The 20,839-nt window shown below is 58.8% G+C and overlaps 1 protein-coding gene across 21 annotated transcripts in view; it reads left to right on the forward strand.

The window, feature by feature from the left end:
- Positions 1-20,839, forward strand: part of DYSF (dysferlin) — a 203,049-nt gene that overhangs the window by 88,537 nt on the left and 93,673 nt on the right. For all 21 annotated transcript variants that reach the window (XM_053663323.1, XM_053663332.1, XM_053663328.1 and 18 more), the window contains 10 exons: positions 329-453; positions 2,234-2,346; positions 7,312-7,504; positions 9,615-9,770; positions 12,985-13,116; positions 13,203-13,369; positions 14,187-14,301; positions 14,593-14,698; positions 14,969-15,111; positions 16,962-17,135. In XM_053663323.1, coding sequence (XP_053519298.1) covers positions 329-453; positions 2,234-2,346; positions 7,312-7,504; positions 9,615-9,770; positions 12,985-13,116; positions 13,203-13,369; positions 14,187-14,301; positions 14,593-14,698; positions 14,969-15,111; positions 16,962-17,135 — 1,424 coding nt within the window. The remainder of the gene's footprint in view (positions 1-328; positions 454-2,233; positions 2,347-7,311; positions 7,505-9,614; positions 9,771-12,984; positions 13,117-13,202; positions 13,370-14,186; positions 14,302-14,592; positions 14,699-14,968; positions 15,112-16,961; positions 17,136-20,839) is intronic.

Below are 20,839 nucleotides of genomic sequence, written 5' to 3' on the forward strand. Positions count from 1 at the left end.
TGTGGTGATCGGTTACCACACGTGGCTGCTGGGCTTGGCGCGGAGATTTTGGAGAATGCAGGTTTCTCAGCTTCCTTCTAACGTCTCCCCCTGCTTTCCTCCCCATTTTGGTGTGTTAAGGAGCCCTCACGAGAGCGGCAGCTTCTGGGCATTTAGTCTGGACACTGGTCACCCGCGTGTGTCCGAGGGAGTTCTTAGTGGAAAGGGGAAGCAGGCGCCTGAGCCCGCCCTGCCCCGGTCCCCGCCCCCCACCCCTGCGCCCCCGGGTCAGCACGAGGCCCCTTGCGTCCTTCCAGGGGTCAGCACGAGGCCCCTTGCGTCCTTCCAGGGTGCCACTACTACTACCTGCCCTGGGGCAACGTGAAGCCTGTGGTGGTGCTGTCGTCGTATTGGGAGGACATCAGCCACAGAGTCGAGGCTCAGAACCAGCTGCTGGGGATCGCCGACCGGCTGGTAAGTGGACGCAGCCCCCAGGCTGTGCAGCCTGTGCCCACACCCCCTCGCTGTGGGCGTCTGCAGACCATTCGGCTGTGGCCTTGGCAGTCCTCGTTTCCTAACTGTGCTGGGTCTGCCCTGTCCCGCACACTGGGAAGGGAGGAGAGGGAGCCCCTAGTCCGGTGCAGAAGGCAGTGCAGCGCGAGAGCTGGGGGAGGCTGAGCGAGGGGCAGCGGGACAGAGCCTTGCACCACTCCTCCATTCTTCTGTGAAGTGCCGTGGACCCGTACCACATGAAAGGACCCGTGCTGGAAACTTCCAGAGAGGAGTTAGACAGGAACAGGGAGCTGCCCTGCCCTCAGGGAGTCTGTTTAGTAAAGGAGAGCCCAGGGTCGCCCCCACAGAAGTCCTAAAGTTAGGTTCAGCTGATACCCCAGGAGTACCTCAGAGGAGGGGGCGGGCTCAGGAGCCTCTCAGAGCTGCCAGGGTCAGGAGGCAGGGGCCTGGTGAGGATACCTCTGTGGTGGGCCGGGGGGCGTGCTGAGCACCGGGAAGGAGCTGACCTGGGGAGAAAGCTGTAGGACTTGGGCTGGAAGGCCCTGGTGGTCTGTTGCATGGGGGAGGAGTGGCTGGGGACTGGGAAGCTGGGAGACAGGTCAGGTGGCGCGTCCCGTTTGGGGTGTGATGGGGGGTTGCCTGTGGAGGCTGGGGGTGGCCAGAGAGTGGAGAGGATCAGAGTGGGGAGAAGCGTAGAGGCCGAGGGTGGGGGGCTGGTGCTCCTGGCGGTGGCCACAGACCGTTTCTGTCTGTGCGCTGCCTGTGGGAATGGAAGGGGGCAGCTGTGGCCACGCTGCTGGGACAGGTGAGGAGCGTCGGGTGGCAGGAAGGGCTTGGGGAGCTTGGGCATGTCTGGGTGAGCAGAGCGAGGAGGGGAGGTGGACGAGGGAGAGAGAGGGAGGCCGGGACCCTGGAGTGGCTGGGAGAGGGTCCAAGCCCAGTTTGGGGGCTGAGGTGGCCATGCCTTCCTCGAGACTGGCGGACTATGAGGTGCAGGAGAACTTGGAGTTGATGCCTTTTAAGCTCAGACTCCATCCTCTGGACCAGCCATTCTCTCGGAAGACAGTCCCTGCAGGTCGCAGCTGTGTTCTCCCCAGGGCCTGTGCCACACTGGGGCCCCAGGCACAGCGCATGCTCCCAAAAGCTGGTGGGTGGGAGGGGTGTGGGGGACTGAGGGACAGCAGGCTCCCCCTTCCAGCTGGGGCCGAGGCCCACTGGACGGTGGGACACGTGTCCTGCCTGGGGGACCGGATCAGGCCCTGGCCCGGCCCTGGGAGTTAGTAAAAGTGGGGACTCTGTTACTGGAGGTTCCCCGAGTGCTCATGAAGGAAGGTGGCCGTGACCCGAGCCGGGCTAGGTGGTGGGATTTGGGAAGGAGAGGGCATTCCAGGTAGGGGACTTGAGGCACTCAGAAGTCACTTACCTGTGAGACGGCAGACCTGGCTTGAGGGGCCTGTGAGGAGCGGGATATGGTCCTTGGGATGTCAGCACCCGGCCTCCTTGTGACCCCGTGCGAAGTCGGAGCCCAGGCTTTGGGATTTGATCAGGTTGGCGTGCGGAGCCCCTGGGGGGTGCTCTCGAGCCAGGACGGACCCCGATTTGCAGGGTCTGGCGTCCCTCTGCCTGTTTTTGCTCTAACTGTGCTCCTCTGTGGTTCAGGGACCGGGTGTGGGGACGGGGCTGGGGTCCACGGTGCACCTCCACCCTGCACTGACGGCCTCCACTCCTGCCTGCTCCCCAGGAAGCCGGCCTGGAGCAAGTCCACCTGGCCCTGAAGGCCCAGGGCTCTGCCGCCGCTGAGGACGCAGACGCCCTGGCGACTCAGCTGATGGATGAGCTCATCGCAGACTGCAGGTAGGGGTGCCTGGCACCCACGCCCACCCTCCTGACTCAGCGAGGCCCTGTCCCGGGGAGTGTTCGTGTGTGGCGCTGAGTGGCGGCACGTCGCCCCGGCCACGCTTGGCCAGCAGTCCAGCCCGTGCTGAGTCCAAAGGTGGCGGAGCCAGCACAGGGAGTTGAAAAGGTGACATTTAGAGCAGGTCATAAATCTCCCTGCAGCGGCGGCAGCTGTGGGCCCTGGGCGGCCTGGCTCACCTGAATGGGGAGCATTGTGTCTCTGATCCCCGACCTCTTATTTCCCTGATGGAATCTGCAGGAGGAGCTGGCTGTGGGGGTGGGGGGGCAGTCCGCATCCCTCCTTCCCCCAAGGCCAAGTCAGGACCGTGGTTTCTGTTTAGCCTTCTATTGACATGGTTGATCTGGTCAGGGAGAGGGAGCCTTGGGGGGACGGGGAGCAGGGGCTCAGAGGCCTGGCTGAAGGGGGGCCTCTCAGCACCTCCTCTGGGGCCAGGTGATTTGGGGCTCACCACCCACCTGCTCTGAACCTTGGTTTCCTCATCTTTACTCTGACACTGAGAATAACTAATTCGTGATACTGTATAAACAAAGTAGCACCTGGCCCTTAGAAAATGCTCAATACACAGCAGCCATGGTTGCTATTAGGAAGGAGCAATGTCGGGAGACTTGCATTCCCGCCCCTTTAACCGGCTCTTCAGCTTTGGGGAGCTTCACTTCTCTGGACCTCAGTTTTCTCAGCTGTTAAATGGACTCAACAGTAAAAAGTTGCCTTTCTACCTTCTGTGGAGTTCAGTGTGAACATATGCAAATGTATCCTATGCCCCCCTCTGAATTCTATTAGACCCTCCCCTCCTGAAGGTGTGAGAAGTGCCTTCATGCCAAGACGCGGGCCACTGCCCCACCCCCCAGGTGCAGCACCCTCCCAGTCCCTGTACCTCAGGTGGGAGGTACACTCTTCCCAGAACGGATGTTTCCCCAAAGAATCACCCCCTGCTCCCACAACCAGTGGTGGGACTGCAGGCAGGTCGTTTGTCCCCAAACCTTCCTGAAGCCTGGCCGGCTCCGTGCAGGTACACAGCACAGATGGCCGAGGGGGTGGCTTCTGTCCCCATGTGACTCATGCCAAAGTGGGCAAAGGGAGCCCAGTGTGTCGGGAGTCGGAGGCGTGCACTGTGGGAGCACAGCGGGTGCACGTGAGCCAGTCCTGCTCGGGTGCTTCCTGGGGGAGAGGATGCCCAGTGTGAACTCCAAAGTGGGACGACTGGGAGTCGGCCTTTGGAGAGGGGACGGCCCAGGCAAAGGCGGAGAAGCCTGAAGTGCCTGCTGCCTCCAGGAGGCGGGAGTCACCGGGGAGGCTCAGGTCCAGATGGGACAGGCCCTGGGGTCTGCTAAGGTGAGCTCACCCCAGGGACCGTCTGTGGGCACAGTGGTCACCGCACTTCAGATGCTCACTCTGGCTGCAGTTCAGCGTAGAGGCTGGTGGGGGTAGTGGCGGGGAGCTGGACGAGGCATCAGCTAAGGAGGGACGCTGGGAGGGTGGGGGTAGCGTGGACTATTTAGGGGTCGTCAAGATGACAGCAGCCTCAGAATGAGCATGTTCTGTGCCAGGTGCTGCTCTAAGAATTCTACACATATGAACCAATCATAAACATCTTATGAGATAGAAAGCAGAGCGATCCATATTTTATAGAGGAGGAAACTGAGACTCAAAGAAGTTCATTGACTCCCCTAGATTCACAGTTAGTGAGCGGCCGAGCCCCTGGTGTTGTCCTGCTCTCTGCTGTTCAGGACTAGTTGGCGGGTTGGATGTGGGGACCCAAGGAAGGTCCAGAATGATCCCCTGGCGCTGGCCAGGGCAGCCGGGTGGAGGGCAGGGCTGTTCCCAGAGGTCAGCAAGAGAAGGGCAGCTCTGGGGGATGGTGAGGCACCCAGGACTGGCCACGTGGAGTGGGAGGTGCCTGTGGGGTGTCTGTCTGTGGTCTGGGGGTCAGAGGACAGAGTGAGGCTGGAGGGGCACACAGGGACACGCTCACCTTGGGGAGCGCCTCAGAGTGACTTGCTGTGCCCTGCTCGCCTGGCCTGACAGCCGGGGTGCGGAGGGTGGACCAGGGCTCTGCGTGTGGTTCGCATGCTGCATAGGCCTTGGCAGGTCTGCAGCACCTGGACATCTGAGATGAGTGGGCCCCAGTCCTGGGTTGCCCTCACTGCCCTCTCGGGGTCCTCGGAGGATTTGGCTAAAACTGCTTCTGCTACAGCTTGGCCCCCTCGACTCCCTCTCCTCAGGACGGAAGGGGCCTGGGAGCCCCTGGGGGACACTGGTCCCAGGTCAGGAGCTTTGGAGGAGGTTCTCATGCCCTAAGGACTCACAAGTGACCCTCTAGGGGAAGGTCATCAGGACCGATTCCCTCAGGCACCGCCCAAGGCCACCAAACAGCCCTGGGGCCGCAGCAAGAGGGCCTCCCCCACCTCTGGCTCCGCGCCGAGCCTCGTCACAGCTGACCAGCCGAGTTCCCCAGCCAGCTTGCCCGGGCCGCCCAGTGGCTGCTGGCCCCTTCCTCAGCCGGCCCTGCCCACGCCTCCATTGTCAGTGCCCTTCATCCCATCAGACCCTTTTCCTGCCTCATCTGCCCTCTCCCCTGGCCAGGGGCGCCCACTCTGTTCTTCTGGCCCGGCTCTCTCGTCTCGAGCCCCGACTGCCCACCACACACCTGGACGTCCCGTCAGCACGTTCATTTCACTCTCTGTGGTCTGAAACCTGTGTCACCTGTGTCACCTCCACCTCAGCCCTGCAGTGTGTTCCAGTCAGGAAAGTCCCAGCTCTGGTCCTGGGGGACTGTCCCTCTGGCCTCACCCCCTGCCCCACGGATGCTGGCAGTCCTACCCCGAGCCCCTTCAGAGCCACTCCCCATGTGTCTCCTCCTGCCCCTGAGGTTTCATCCTGTGCATACTCTGCCCCATCCGCTAGAACACCCTGCCCGCTCTGGCCTGCCTCGCTCCTGCTGGCCCTGACAGGTGCAGCGGGCGGCCACTGCCTCCAGGAAGCAGCCCTGACGCCGAGGCTGTTCCGTGGCGGCTCCGTGAAGGCAGGGCTGGGCTCAGCCCCCTGCCAGGACCAGCAGGGCTGTTGCTTGAGAGGAGTGAAGTGAATGATCCTGCGCTGCAGCCAGTTCCTCTTTCAGGCCGGACACTGCTCCCCTCCCGGTGCTTGTCCCCGACGAAGGCCCCCACTCACGCAGGGTCAGGCAGCAACTTTGTGAGCACCCCAGTTCTGTGGTCAGCGTGCACTGGGCCTGCCCCCCTATTTCACTGGGGTTCACAGGGTAATGGCCCCGGTTGGGGTTTGGGGTACAGGGTCGCCCAGTCTCTTCCCCAGGGTCTCCCTTTCTTTTCATGCCCCCTGACCTGGGCTTTTCTGGGGCAGGAAAGGTCCGAGATGTCTTCTTAGTGGCAGTCACCGTCCCGGCTATTTCTTGGGGAGTCTTGGCTGGGCCGGTGGCCTCCATGAAAATCTCCCTTTGGTGGCCCGTATGGCAGTCCCTCCCACCTCCCCGACCGGGCTGGGAGCATAAATCACTCTGGTTGGCTCGGCTCTCCACCTCCCGTTCCAGACCCGCCCGCCCCCACCCTCAGGCCCACTCAGGCCCGCTTCCCAGGCAGGCCGCAGCCAGGACTCTGGCCCAGGCCCCCCTTCACCCACCACGCATGCCCCTCCGCCACGTTCGAGGGGGCCGGGGATGGAGGCCGGCCCTCTCCTGGCCTGGGGCAGCCCCATCCGCGGCACCCTCGGGGCAGTAAATATTATATTACTACAGGGTGTGCAGTACGTGACCTGAGACAGGTCCCGGGGCTTAGGTTTCCTGAGATGGAGTTTGCGTACTGCTCCCCCCACCCTAAAAATTCAATTAAAAAAAATAACAGGAAAAATGTAGTGCGCCGAGGGCCTGCCAGAGTGGTGTATCTGGCGGCGGCGGTGCCGCTGCGCTCCGGCGGTAATTGGTTCTGCATAGCTCGGGGAAATTGGCAGAAAAATAAATCAGCCGGGAGCCGGAGTCAGACGCTGCAGGGAGGGGAGCGTGCGGTGGGGGGGCTACAAGTGGTGGGAGCAGAACTGGTGGAGCGGGTTTGACTGATGTCCTGTTTGGGAGTCAAAGGCTCAGCGGAGGTGGGGCAGCCCCCCATACCTTTAAGCAGGGATAACCTAGGGGGGTTCTGCTGAAAGTGAGGAACAGGCCAGCCCCACCCCACCCCATCCTACGGGACCCCTGTGCCTGTACTGACTGACCTTGGAGGGTTGGTATGGTGAGGAGGAGATATATGAAGGACTGTTCTGGAGCCCTGTGGGGGGGGTGGGGGTCAGAGTTCATTGCCTCTGAACAGGATGGAGTTTAAACCCAGCCCCCGACTGGAGGTCTAGGCCTGTGTTCCTGAGACTGTATGTCCACCCACCACCATACACCGCTTCTCTAGAGGCTTCTCAAACAGGGGTTCTGGGAGGGGTGTTGTGGGGCCGCCCCGAGTCGACACATCTGTATTGCTGGCTGCCGGCCTCCCCACAGCGTCTGCAGTGGCTTGTCAGGGGTCCATAAATTTCCTTCTTGAAGAAAGTGTGCGTACAACAGAATGGATTCGTTTCAGCGAAGGGCAACTTAACGCTCGGGACTCTGCTCTAGGAGGACGCAGGGGCAGGGAGGACGTGCTGGGGACTTCAGAGCATGGGCACGTGAGCCAGTGTGGTTGGGGAAGGCCTCCGGGGGGAGGCGAGGACGGAGCAGGTCACATGCAGATGATGGTGCACGTGCGTCAGGCTGGAGAAGGTGCCCAGGACACGCAGAGTGTCCCGCAGGCCACGACGGAGGGCGTGAAGCCTGTTGTGGGGGTGCGTGTCCATGTGTGCATGTGTGTGCCTGGACTTGGTATGCGCTGCTTCCTGCTCATCAGGCACACCCCACCTGTCTCTCACAGCCAGCCCCTGCGCAACGTCCAGGAGACGCCCTCTGCCACCTATCTGGACCAGTACCTGTACAAGCTGCGTACCCGTCACCTGAGTCAGATCACCGAAGCGGCCTTGGCCCTGAAGCTGGGCCACTGTGAGCTCCCTGCCACCTTGGAACAGGCCGAGGACTGGCTCTTGCGTCTGCGTGCCCTGGCAGATGAGGTAGCTAACTCTACGAAGCACCTTCCTTCCTGCCTGGAACATCAGAGCGGGGAGGGACATGGGGATTGTCTGGACCATGGTTCAACCCTGGCTCCATTGCTGGGTGACCTTGGGCCAGCACCTAAACCTCTCTGAGCCTCCTTGTCCCCATGTGTAGAAGGAGGAGACAGGATACAATGGGAAACTGGATGTTGTGTGGCTCAGCACAGGGCCTGGTGTTTAGTAGGTGCTCAATAAATGTCCCGGACTGTGCATAAGAAATGCTGCCAAAGTATGTCAGAGAGAGCTGGGACCAGAACCCAGGGCCCCTGGCTCTCGGTCCAGTGCTGGGGCCTGCTGTCCCGGGAACAGCTCCTTCTCCCTGCCACCCAGCATCTGTCCTCTGCCTCGGGGGTGCCTGTGCTTCCTGCCCTCCTTGGATGCCTCTGAGGAGGCTGCATTTGCCATGACTCTGGGCATCCTCATACCTAGTCAGAGAGAAGGGGCTCCAGCTTTTCTTTCGGGGCACCCTTTCTCCACCTGCACGGCCCCCCTTCAGGTCAGATGTACCCGTCCAGTTCCTCGGGTGACCAGACAGGCCACAGGTTCATCCAGAGAGAGGACAAAGACCTGCTCACATGTCACTGGTGGACCAGTTGCTGCTCAGAGCCATATGGGACCCCAGGGGAGGTAGGGGTGGTGACATGGTAGGAAGGATCTCCCTAGAAGGAGTGTGCAGAGCAGGGCAGAGCCTGAAGGGGCTTCTGGGGGAGTGAGTTGTTGAAGAGGAGAGAGGGGATCAGGAGGTGAAGGGTGCTCAGGAGGGGAAGGCAGCCTGGAAAATTGGGCCTGGAGAGCCAGTTCCTGAGCAGAGTGTCAGGCATGGGGCCAGCTACATGGGGACACACACAGGTGAGCCCCTCATAATGGCCATGAAGTACTTCTGGGAACGGTCAAAACATGCCTCCCGAAACCATAGTCCAGACGGACCCCAGAGCTCTCAGCACAGACTGCAATAGGGCTTGGAGAGGTTCGGGCCAACAGGCACTATCGACTGGGGACCCAAGAGAGTCTTGCTCAGATTCGAGTGTGCATCAGAATCCCCTGAGGGGCTCCTTAAACAGGTTACAGCCCCTCCCATCTGCAACTTGCTTGTCTGGGGTGGGGCCTGAGAATTTGCATTTATGCTGTGGGGACCATACTTTGAGAACCTCTGGTGTAGTGGTTAGGAACCTGTATTTGGAGTCAGAAAAACTCAGTTCCTCGCCTCCTGGAGCCTGAATTTCTTCACCTGTCAAATGGGCTGCCCTTCTCCACTCCCTGGGCTGCTGCGGGGAGTCTGAGGAGCAAAGCCTGTGAAGTGCTGAGCAAGTGCCGCCGGAGCCTGAGCCCTGGCCAGGGACCCAGCCCCTGCTCCTCCTGGGGCACTTTGCTCACCAGCCTCGGAAGGAGAGGGACCGTGCCCAGCTGGTCATCTCCCCCGAGCATGAGCTGGGAGCAGTTCTCATGCACAGCCAGAGGCTCTGAGGGACTCAGGGGCCTTGCAGTTTTGTTCTGAGCTAGTCACCATCTTCAGAGCCCTCTGTCCCCAGGCCCAGAAAGAGTCAGATCTCAGGGTCCCTGCTGTCAGAGGGAGCAGGAGTGAGTGTCCTCTGTGAAGGGCACTCCTGTGATTTGCTGCTGCTCTTCAGGGTGAGGGAGCAGGGAGGTCATCTTAAGTCTGATGTCATCTTCCAGGTCCCATGACATCCTCCCATGTCTGTGCCCGGGGCATCGATGTACCCAGCCTGTGGGGGTGGGGTGTGGGGAGGAATCGAAGAACTTCGCCTGGGCTCCAAGCAGGAGTGTCTCTTCCCAGAAAATGGGAACTCAGCTCAGTGATTTTTGGCAGCCTCCTCGTGTGAGCCCGGGCAGCCTCGAGCCCTGTCCTAGGAGCTCATGGCTGCCGAAGAAAGAGATGGCCAGCTGAACCCGGGAGGTCAAGGGGGTGGCTGGGGTGGGTAGCTGAGGGATGGAAGCCAGGAGGAAAGGCCCGTGTGGCCCCCGAGCCAGGGCGGTCAGCTTGTGGTGGGCTGTGCGGTGTGGGCCAGGCATGTCACTTTCCCTGCCCTGACTGCCACCTTCTCTCCAGCCACAGAACAGTCTGCCCGACATCGTGATCTGGATGCTGCAGGGAGACAAGCGGGTAGCCTACCAGCGGGTGCCTGCCCACGAGGTCCTCTTCTCCCGGCGGGGCGCCAGCTACTGTGGCAAGAATTGCGGGAAGCTGCAGACGATCTTTCTGAAAGTGGGTTCTTTTTCCTCAAGTCACGATCATATTTTCTTAGCCCAGGGCCTATCCCCTGCCCCTTCCATTGCCCCTCCAGTCCTCTGTCTGCCTCAGAGTCCTTGGACTCTGCTCTTGGAAAGGGCAGAGGGCTTCAGGTAAAACTACTTCCCTTCTCTTTCTCATGAAGTTCCCTAGACCCTTAGACCTGGTCTGGAAAGTTAGCGGAGGCAGCTGCAGCAGCTGACCCCTGAGGCTGTGCTCGCCACCCCCAGGCTCACCCCAGGTAGGGGTCCTCAGCCCTCAGCACCACCCTCAGCCTCTAAGAGCCCTGGCACAGACCTGCCAGCACACTCTGCCCGAGAGCCTTCCACTGCAGCTGGAGCCTCACTCAAGTTCAAGTCCCCCCCTCCCCATGGGAAGGCTGGTGTCTGGGAGCTGGGAGCAAGCATCCTGTCCCCCAGTCTCACACCACCCCCCACCTGTCCTTCTGTGTCTCCTTCTCTGATGCCTGTCCTTGCTCCATCTTCTCTCAGGGGACTGAGTAGCCTTGGGGTAGGGTGACAAGGAAGTGAGCGGATATCTGGGAATGAATCCTCTGTTCTCTCTCTAGGTTAATGTGCGGACATAGAGCTGAGGCTACTTTGGTCAGGGTACCGTTGCCCGGAGGTCAGGACACAATTTGGGGAAATGCTTCCCTGTACCAAGGGAGGGTCTCTGCTGGGACAGCTGTCATCGAGGCTGTCCCGATAGAGAAGGAGGGGCCTAGGGAAGCAGGCTGAGCCCTTACCAGTTACCGCTGACTCCAGATGGTCGGATGGTGTGATGGACTGCCTGGCTGTCTCCTTCCCTTCCCAGTGTCTCCCCTCCCATCTACACCAGGACCAGCTCTCACCTCGCCTCTTCCAGGAGGTCACTATTGACTGATCTTAGCCTCAGACTTCTGAGTGGCTGTTGGTCACCCCATTCATATATTGGCTGGTCATTCTTGTCACTGCCCGGGGTGGGTAGACAGGACAGGTGTCATGGCACAGTGTGACTGGACAGGTTGCAGGACTGGCTGGAATCCTGCGTGGCCCTAGGCAGATTATCTAAGTTCTCTGAACTGCCGGCTCCCTTGTCACCTGTAAAGTGAAGGTCAGCAGCCTACTCCTTAGGTTTTGAGAACTGAATTAAGTAACACACGTGATGGGCCTTGTTGGTACTGGGTGATCGTTGAGTGTTAGTTTCTCTTCTCCCCTTCTCCCTGCTCCCTGGGGAGAGGAAGCTCCACCAGCACGATGCCCGGCAGCCGACCCGAGGGCAGGGACGAGCAGACACCTGCAGGCGGGGCACTGATACTGCAGCCCAGAGGCCGGTTTTGCGTAAAAAGAGGGTGGAGTGTGTCATGCGTTGGGCCACCCCTTCTGCGTGCTCACCTGCCACCGAGGGCACGCTCCCCTTGCAGTCTTGGCCTTCAGCAGCCTGCTTTTCTCTGTCCTAAGGCAGTTCCTTACCTGGCAGAACAGAAGGGGCAGGAAGTCAAGGAGCTGCCACATCTGACCGGGGTTCTCCAGGGAGGGCTTGCTGGCTGGAGTGGAGGTGGGGCAGTGGGGGGGGGTGCCGGGTGGATGTGCTCTGAAGGGATGAGCTTCAGGCTCTGACCTCTCGGCCCTTTGCAGCTTTGGGGGAATGCAAGCCGAAAAATCTCCCCGATTCCAAGCAAAAAAAAAAAAAGATATAGAATTGTTTCTCGAAGTCTTCCCCACTGAGTTTATGAGCCCCGCCAGTAGCTCCTGAGCAAGCTGTACAAAAATGTTGGCAGCAAGCAGAGACCAAGAAAACATTGGTGTTTCTTAACTTAAACCAAAGTTGGAAAAAATGAGCACCAGCAGAGAGGGAGAGGAGCCCCAAACTAGACATTTCTTTATTTGCTGTTGCTATTTTGGGTCCGGCAGGCTGGCCCCGTCTGGGGGAGGACAGGGGAGAGACTGGGGGCAGAGGGGGAGGGGGGACAGGCATTCCTGCCATCTCCCTGGGGCTGGTGGTTTGGAGGGGAAAAGGCTGCTCACCACCCCAGGGAGGAGGGCGGATGAAGAGAGCAGTCAAGGGGAGGTTTCCGGGGGTGGGGTGACACTTGGGGTCAGGGGCTCCTCCAGGCTTCACCGAGGATGGACCAGGAGCAGAGAGGCTGGGTAAAGGGAGAAATTGTCATTGTCTTGGCACGACACCCCTTCCTGACCCTCTTACCGGGCCGGGGCTCTGTCTTTAGGTTCCAGGCCCCCCTCTCGCAGTGGAAACCTGTACCTCGGCCCCTCTTCCCTCTTCTCAACCCATCGAAGCTACTTTCTTGCCGCATTCTGCTCCCGGTCTCTTAGGCGGTGCTCTTCCAAGCACACGCACATGAAGCCTAGGTCCTTAATGTGTTGCTTCCTGTAAGAGAGACACTGTCCTCTTCCAAAGAGTGGGGAACTTCTGCTCTAGGCCACATCTGTGCCTTGATTGGGTCCGATGGCGAGGTAGTTGGGGAGAGTACATTTTCTGCGTTGGGTTGTTGTGGTTATTCCTTTTTGGTAGAGCCTCTGAAAGCTTCAGGCTAGAAAGCATCTGAAGACCAGTGCATAGTGGTTGACGTGCTGATAAACACTGGAAAGGGTACAGGGATCAGATGATACACTAACATCCAAGCAGAAACCAAACACACTGAAAACGAAGGGGAAGGCTCTGACCTCCTCGCCTCCCAGACCTGGACCCTCGCACCTCCTTTAGAGACATGTTCTAGAACTGCATTTTCCAGTAGGGTAGCCACATATGTCTATTCAAATTTAAATGAATAAGAATTAAGTAAAACAAAAAAATCAGTTCCTCAGTCACACTAGCTACACTGTAAGTGGTCAGTTGCTCCATGGGGCTGGTGGCTGCCATAGCGGACCCTGTAGATGTAAAGCGTTAGCAGTGCGGCCGAGCGGCCCTCTGGACAGTGCTTTCTGGAAGAGAACAGAAACGAAGGTGTGTGGGGGTGGGAGGAGAGAACAGGGGGTCTGGCCTCTCCAGAGAGCATGCAGGTGGGGATGTATACTCTTCTCCTTTGATGGGAAGGACCTTGGCAGGTAGAAAGAAGGTGTCTTAATCACACACACCTCTTCTGTGAAATTCTGGTGAGTCCTTCAACAGGACACACGCCAGATGGGGTTTCAGGCTGGTGTGCCCACGTGCTGAAGGGGACTGTGGGTTTCTGTCCTTCTCTGGCACCTAGTATCCAATGGAGAGTGTGCCCAGAGCCCGGATGCCAGTGCAGATCCGCGTGAAGCTCTGGTTCGGACTCTCCGTGGATGAGAAGGAGTTCAACCAGTTTGCCGAGGGCAAGCTCTCCGTCTTTGCCGAAACCGTGAGTGCCTGCCAACCCACCCTGTGCTCCCTCACCTGCCAGGCCGCCTCTGGGCCCCACTCACTTTTCTCCTGCTTGTTCTCCAGTATGAGAACCAGACCAAGCTGGCCCTGGTTGGGAACTGGGGCACAACGGGACTTACCTACCCCAAGTTTTCTGATGTCACGGGCAAGATCAAGCTCCCCAAGGACAGCTTCCGCCCCTCGGCTGGCTGGGCCTGGGCCGGAGATTGGTTCGTGTGTCCAGAGAAGACGTGAGTCATGGGCAGGGAGGGCTCAGGGACCCCTCTGCCCCAGCCCTTTCTCTGAAAGGCCTCAGGCCTATTCATCCCTTTGCCTATTCCTACCACCTGCACCCTCGTCTTAGAGACTCCCACCTGCGCTCTCCCAGAGCCCGGCTCACTAGGCAGCATTCCTTTCTGGAAGGGCCATGACAATCAGAAGGTTCTTTAATATGAAACCAAAGTTGGCCTCCAATAGACGTTGCTTCTGTTGGGTGCAGACGTCTCCGAGATGGCGCTGAAGGCCCACTGCTTCCTCCCCACGTGAGGCCTCGTGCCTGAGGCCTTGCCTTCTCTGCGTCTCTCTGGACAGCATCCTGCAGCTCTCCGATCTCTGTCTCTTTCTCCCATCCTTTTCAGCGTGGTTGACATTCAACAATTGTGTTTTTGAAACTTTAAAAAACATTGAAGTATAGCAAAAAATACAAAATAATAAAGTAAAACATTAAAAAATTGCAGTATAATTTATGTTATAGTCAAGTACACAAATGTTAGTAGACAGCATTATAATGTTTTCCATTCCTACCATTATCTGTTGAGCTTCAACTATGCCAGGCTTAGGTGTCTTCAGCTGGTCTCCCTTTTCTTTCTTTCTCTTTGATGAAGTACTCTTCCGTCTGCGAGTGTCTCCAGGTCCCCCCCGGTCTCGTTTCTCTGTCTCCCCGTGGTTCTGACCCCTCATCTCTCCCCTCCATCTGTCTCACTATGGGTTGGGGCGAGGCTGCTGCAGGGTGGCTGGCCGGATGGGGGGTTCTGAGCAGCAGAGGCGCTGACTGTCCCCCACCCATAGCCTGCTCCATGACACCGACGCGGGCCACCTGAGCTTCGTGGAGGAGGTGTTTGAGAATCAGACCCGGCTGCCGGGGGGCCAGTGGATCTACATGAGTGACAACTACACGGATGTGGTAAGGAGTTGCTCCAGTGCCAGGTGGGCTCTGCTTTCTTGGAGTCCTGTAAATTTGGGCCCAGGAGAGACCTGTCACTCAAAGAAGGGTGGGACATTTTCTCCCTTGCTCCCATGTCCACCAGCCTCTATGCTCTGGTTACCAGTGGGACAGTGTGAGGTCCAGCTCGGGTAGGACATTGATCTTGAGTCACACCTGAAACTTCGATAGCATATGTTGTCAAGTTGCATCTTTTCAGCCTCCCTGATCATGTGTGTTCCCTCGCACGCTTGCCTGTCCTGTGTTGCCCAGAATGGGGAGAAGGTGCTTCCCAAGGATGACATCGAGTGCCCACTGGGCTGGAAGTGGGAAGATGAAGAGTGGTCCACGGACCTCAATCGGGCCGTGGACGAGCAAGGTGGGTGGCACATGGAGCCTGGTTGTCCCCACCCTGGTCAGCTCGCAAGGTATGCTGGTGAGGACGGCTGAGTGCAGGGCCCCTGGGCCTGGGGCACTGGCCTTCTCCAGGCTGCCTCATCGGGGGGACTTCCTGGGTTAGCCCTCACTTCAGTTACAAACTAGCAGTCATTGGCTGCTTGTGAGTCTGTGTACATGCCCCAAATGGGGAGATATCCACTGCAGAGATGGGGAGCGGCTGGGCACTGAGTGATGAGTGCCCCTCCCCCAGGCTGGGAGTACAGTATCACCATCCCCCCGGATCGGAAGCCGAGGCACTGGGTCCCAGCTGAGAAGATGTACTACACACATCGTCGGCGGCGCTGGGTCCGCCTACGCAGGAGGGACCTCAGCCAGATGGAGGCGCTGAAAAGGGTGAGCCCAGTGGGTGGTGGGTGAGGTGAGGTCCTGGTGCGGGAAGGCCAGCTGGGAACAGGTACATACCTGTGTGCGTGGACACAGAACATATATAGGTACACAAGCTCACTTGAGATGCTCACAGCTCACACCCAGCACACACAGACTATACCCAGCACTCACACAGATCACACCCAGCACATACACAGATGTTCACAGACAGAACACTTCTAGATGCCCACACCTATGCAAGAGGGTCGCCCTGGGAGTTCACACACAGACCTGGAAGGTGCAAAGACATACCTGGAATATGTCTATGGCTGGGTGTCCCAGAGGCTGAGTCTGAGACAGGCTATTTGCTACCTGTGGTTTACCAATGTGGTGCCCTCAGGAGTGCCAGGAGCAAGGATGTGGTCTCGAGCAAAGTCAGCTTCGGCCTGAGCCGTGGCTTGGGGAAGGCTCACCCTGGAGCACTGTGGAGTCAGTCTCACATGGAGTCAAGGGGGCTGGAGTTTACACCTTGTAGCCATCAGTTGCTGGCCGGGGACTGCTGGGGTGGGCTGAGACTTGTACCCTGGGGCATGTATCCACCCCGTGGAGCCTGCCCCCTTCAGCATGGGCACTTCCTGGGAGAAAGGCACCACTGGCAGCCGGGGATGGTGTACTTCACGAGTGCTTTGGCTGACAGAGGGGCCTGGGGCAGGTTCACTGGCATCCCCCAGAGGACACACACATAGCACATGCGGACACGCCCACAGCTGTGCACAGGTGCCCATGGGACACAGGAAGGCACGGAGTGAGCACGTGTGAGCACACACACTGCTGCACTGGCTCCCACAGTCCCACAGATGCCCATGACCGCACAGCCTCAGAGACCGCCTACCCCTGGGCCCTCCAGAGCCGTGACCTTCCCAAGCACACATTGAATTTTGGCCCAAGAACCAGGCCTCCCCCAGTTCAGGAGCAGCCTTTGGCAGGACCTGTGTCCTTTCCTCTCTCTTTGGGCATAGAGAATCTAGAGATATATGCTGCTGGGTCTGGGGAAAGGCAAGGCTCCGGGGCAACAAGTTGTTCCTGGTGCCATGCAAGAGACAGACTTCACTGTCTGTGAAGGGGACCCCAGGGGACAGAGGCAGAGCCTTGCCAGGCAGTGCTCCTCCCTCACCACCAGCATCCCTCCTGGACACAGATGGAGCTGGCCTCTAGGACTGGCACTGGCCACTGAGCTGGTGGCCCAGACCTGAGGCAGTGCCTGAGGACGGTCCCAGGTTACTCTTTCTTGGGAGCTGGAGAGAGAAGGGGGGTTTCCAGGGCTCCCTCTGGGCTGGGTAACGGGTCCCCTCGGAGGAAGAGCTGGCGGTGCCTCCTTGGCTCACCTAGGCCCCACCTCAGGGGAAAAAAGCTGGGGCTGGGAAGTGAGATCTTCAGTTTGTCTCTGAATTGCAGACCCACTTCCATTTTTATAAGCTGGGGTGTGAAGAAGAAAAAGGAAATGACAAGAAAACCTTGAATTCATGAAATCCACCTGAAGTCCAAACAAACAAACAAACAAACAAACAAACCTGAAGCTCAGGCATCACCACTTCAGTCCACCTTCCCTTTCTGGCCCTCGGTTCTCCCCAAAGCCTAGGGAGGATCTTTCCTCCTGATGTCCTGACTCAGAGCTCTCATCAGTGCAGAAGCTGCTCAGAGCACACACTCCCCTCCCCCGCTTCCAGGCAGCCCTCCCAGGTTTTCCCTTCTGGAGGGTGCTGCTGTGGGGTGGGTGGGGAATTGTGATGGGCAGGAAGGGCACAGTTGGAGCTGAGCCCAGGACTCCCTGCAAACCTGCCAGTGGCCTCTGAGTCTGCCCTGTTCTCCCCTCACAGCATAGGCAGGCGGAGGCAGAGGGTGAGGGCTGGGAGTATGCCTCGCTGTTTGGCTGGAAGTTTCACCTGGAGTACCGCAAGACAGATGCCTTTCGTCGCCGCCGCTGGCGCCGCCGCATGGAGCCGCTGGAGAAGACAGGAGCTGCAGCTGTGTTTGCCCTTGAGGGGGCCCTGGTATGTCCTTGTGCCCACTGGGCCTGGGTCCGGTGGGCTGCGGCTTGAGTTTCCAGAGCTGTTCAGAGCTGATGCAGAGGAGGCAGGGGCCCCAGGACAGATCCTTGGATGGAACAATGACCAGGTGTTATGGCTTCAGTTCCTCTGGAGTTGCATGTGGAGAAAGGGCATGCCAGGCCCTGGGTCCTCCTGTAAGAAAACTGCTCCTCTTTTCAGCTCTAGGAGGCCTGCTGCTTCTTTGCAGTCAGGATGGGAGCAGGGGAGAGGCCTCTGATGGGCCGGCTTGTGATTGGAGCCAAGGAACCCAGTTCTTCTTGAAGAGGCTGGCTGGCATGGAAGGGCTGGGGAGGCTTTGGCCCCATGCACTAGTCAGAGAGGTCTAGTGACCCAGAGTGTCCTTGGTGGGACTGAGTCCTTTTGGGACAGAGGCTGTTGCATGGGCATCCCCAGGAATTTTGGGAGAGATGTGCCTCCAAAACTGAGCCTCACCCGGCTGTCTGGCTCCAGTGCGCACTTCCTGGAGCCAATGGAACTGGGGTGAACTCAGGGTGTTCCAGGGTCCATGTGGTGTGTTCCCCCAAAGAGATGAGCAGATTCTACCTGGGCAGTCTGAGTGGGGGCTAGGATATGGTCTGTTCCCTGCTCTTTTGGTCTGGGGTTTCCTGGAGGTGGAGTGAAGTGCCCAGGTTGAGACCCCCCTCTGAAATCCAACTACAACTGCCCACCCCCGGGGGGTGCTTTGGGTTGTGACCCTGGGAGCAGGTCCTACCAGCTATGCTGGCTGATGGGATGTGAGCGTGTTCAGTGCAGACAACTGTGTGTGTGCACGTGAGTATCTGGTTGGGGTGAGGAGCTGTGGGTCCTAGCCCTGCACCACAGCTGGGAACCCATCTGTGGGGCCGCATGGCTGTGAGGGGGAGGCTGGTGTTCTGTGACTCCCTTTGTCTTGCCAGAAAGGGCCTGGCTCAGGCGCAGGCCAGGGCCTGGCAGTGGTCATGTGGCTCCAGCCGAGGGGTTGGCAGACCTACGGGTCAGGGCCGGGTCTGAGGGGGCTGGGCAGGCACCCTAAGGAAGCAGGGTTTGTTTCTGACAGGTGGAAACTCCACTCAGCGCCTAAAGAGGGGAGAGGGGTTTCAGGGCTGAGACAGCTGCGAGGAGCCTGGTTGGTGAAGGAGGAGGCCCTGGGCTTGGCAGGAAGGGGGTTCGCACAGTGTCCCGGCCCTCGTGTTTCTGCCTTGGTCTCCTGTCTGGTCTCCTGTCTGGTCTCGCTGTCACGTTGGCTCCCTCCATGTGGTAGCCAAGATGGCACCCGTGACAAAGGCTGACATCATCGTGACAGCCAGCAAAGCCCGGCTGGATAAAAGAGATCACTGAGCCTTCCAGCTGGAGACTGTGCGGAGAGGAGAACACTGCATTTTCAGTAGCACCAGTAACAGCCTCGTGTGTGGCCAGCAGGCCCCTGGCACCTGGGTGAGGAACAGAATGTTCTGATTGGCTATCCTGGGTCAGGCCACTGGCTGCACCACCAGGTTGGGGAGAGGGAAGGAGAAGCCCAAACAGTGCTAGGTGAAGAGCTACAGATGATAGCTCCAGACCCTGCTTGGTGAGATGTGAGGAGCCAATGCGGGCTATTGAGTAGAATGTCCGGTCAGAGCTGGGCTTTACTGCCGCGAGCCAGTGGCCATGGAGGATGGCTGGGAGGGAGAGCCTCCATCCAGGGACCACCCGGAGTTTTGACTGGAGGCCCAGGCCAAGGGGACCCTCTGGGCCGGGGGCTGCAGGGTCACAATGGGAGGAGGTGGAGCGGCAGGGCTTGCAGAGGAAAGGGTCGAATGGGCCTCAGAGGCTCCCCTGGGTGGACAACAGGGTGACTGCCATCGACAGGCCACGGGGCGGGGTGGCCTAGGGCAGTGATGAGGTCACGGTTGGCCCTGGCAAGTCTGACACACGCGGTGTGAGAAAGATGGGTGTGGTGGCTGCCAGCCAGGTGGTGGGGGCAGACAGGTCGGGGGAAACAGGGGCCTGCATCAGCTGTGATGTGATGTGCCACGAGCAGAGAGTGCACAGGCCAGTACACAGTGGAAGTGTGGAAGGGCTCTGGGGCTGCTGGCCAGGACCTGGGGGGAGCACGGCTGGGGGTCCTTCGTAGCTTGGTAACTGGGAGAATGAAGCGGGACATTTCCTAGGAACAGAGAAACCAATTTGTTTAGTGTTTCTGAGGGAGATGTCAAGTCAGCAGTACCGAGAAGGATTGTGAGGCCCGTGTGCTTGCCTGTGCGGTATGCGGAAGCACCAACACAGTGCAGCCGACCAGGTCTGGGAGGCTTTGCTGACCTGGAGAACCGGGCGGATGGTGGGTAGAGGGACTGTGTTCACAGCCCGTAGTCGGAGGGCTATCTATACTTTTGTATAGTAAAGTCTATACTTTTGTATAGACTTTAGGTGTGGCTGACATCTGGACAGGGCCATGGGCCCATTTGACAGGAGCTGTCTGACCACTCTGTACTTGATAAATTGAACCTCCACCTGCACCAACACGCACAAAAGCACACACATGTACACACTCTTACACACATGCATATGTGCATATGTACCCTCCTTCCAAAGTCATCTTTACATGCTTCTTGCCAGGACCAAGGCCAGCCTGGGCTCCCGTCCCTGAGCCTGCTGTTCTTTGTCCGGGGACGTACCAATGCCCAGCGAGGCCCGGGGCCAGAATTCACTCTGCATCACGTGGGCAGAAGGTTGGGTTTCCCGTGTGCCAGGGTCCAGCTCCTGTCCTGGGTGCTGGCCTTGCCCGCTGGCCACCAGTGCCTGCAGATTTACTTGGTGGAGTGTGATGGGACCCTTGAGGCTTCTGAGTGGCGAAGGGTTGATTCTAACTGCTTTCTCGTCATCCGTTAGATGACTGTTACCTCGTCATGAACATCATTGTGCCCTGTAGGTGTTGTAAGGATTCAGGACGTGACACACGTAAAGAAGTGCTTTTCTGCCCTAAGGGACACAGGAGACATCTGGTGAACTTGTTAAAATGCGCACTCTTGATTCAGTGTGTGGGTGGGGCCTGAGAGTCTCCGTTGCTCACAGGCTTCTGGGTGAGGCGATGCCGCTGGGCCCAGGGCCGCCTCTGGGTACCGAGGACATAAACTGCGTAGCGCATCATGAACATGAGGGAGGTGGCCAAATCATCCCTCCCCTGCACCCCCCACCCCCAGGAGCCGGATGCCTTTCTGAGAAAGGCAGGGAGTGTCCATTCTTGGTGGAAGGTGTGTGGCCAGGGTCCTGGAGAGGGAGACAGGGAAAGATGACATGTCTTCCCTGCTCCTCGGTGGGAGAAAAGGGTTCTTTACTTCTAACGATCCCTGGATCTCACAGAGGAGGCCTGGCCCTGGGGAATGCCTTAGTGATTAGGAGAGGAGACATTCATTTGGGAAAGTAAATAAACCCAGTAGAATCTGCTTCTTTGAAGTGCAGGGATGCAGAATAAGAATCTTTCCAGAGTAACAGTGTCTAGGAAAGGAGGCTTTTTAGAGGACGACATTGGGAGGCAGAGCTTGAAGGAGGCCAGGAAAGGGCTGCAGGTGGTGGCCAGGTGGCCTTCCTGGTAATCTGACATTTCTGGGTGTCTGGGCCCAAGGACCAGGCCTGCGGCGCCTCCTCGCCTGCCACCACTCTTCCCTGGCCCACGTGTTCACCGCAAGCTG

This window comes from Artibeus jamaicensis, unplaced genomic scaffold, assembly GCF_021234435.1.
Source record: "Artibeus jamaicensis isolate MK-2021 breed Jamaican fruit bat unplaced genomic scaffold, CSHL_Jam_final contig_3174, whole genome shotgun sequence".
NCBI lineage: Eukaryota > Metazoa > Chordata > Mammalia > Chiroptera > Phyllostomidae > Artibeus > Artibeus jamaicensis.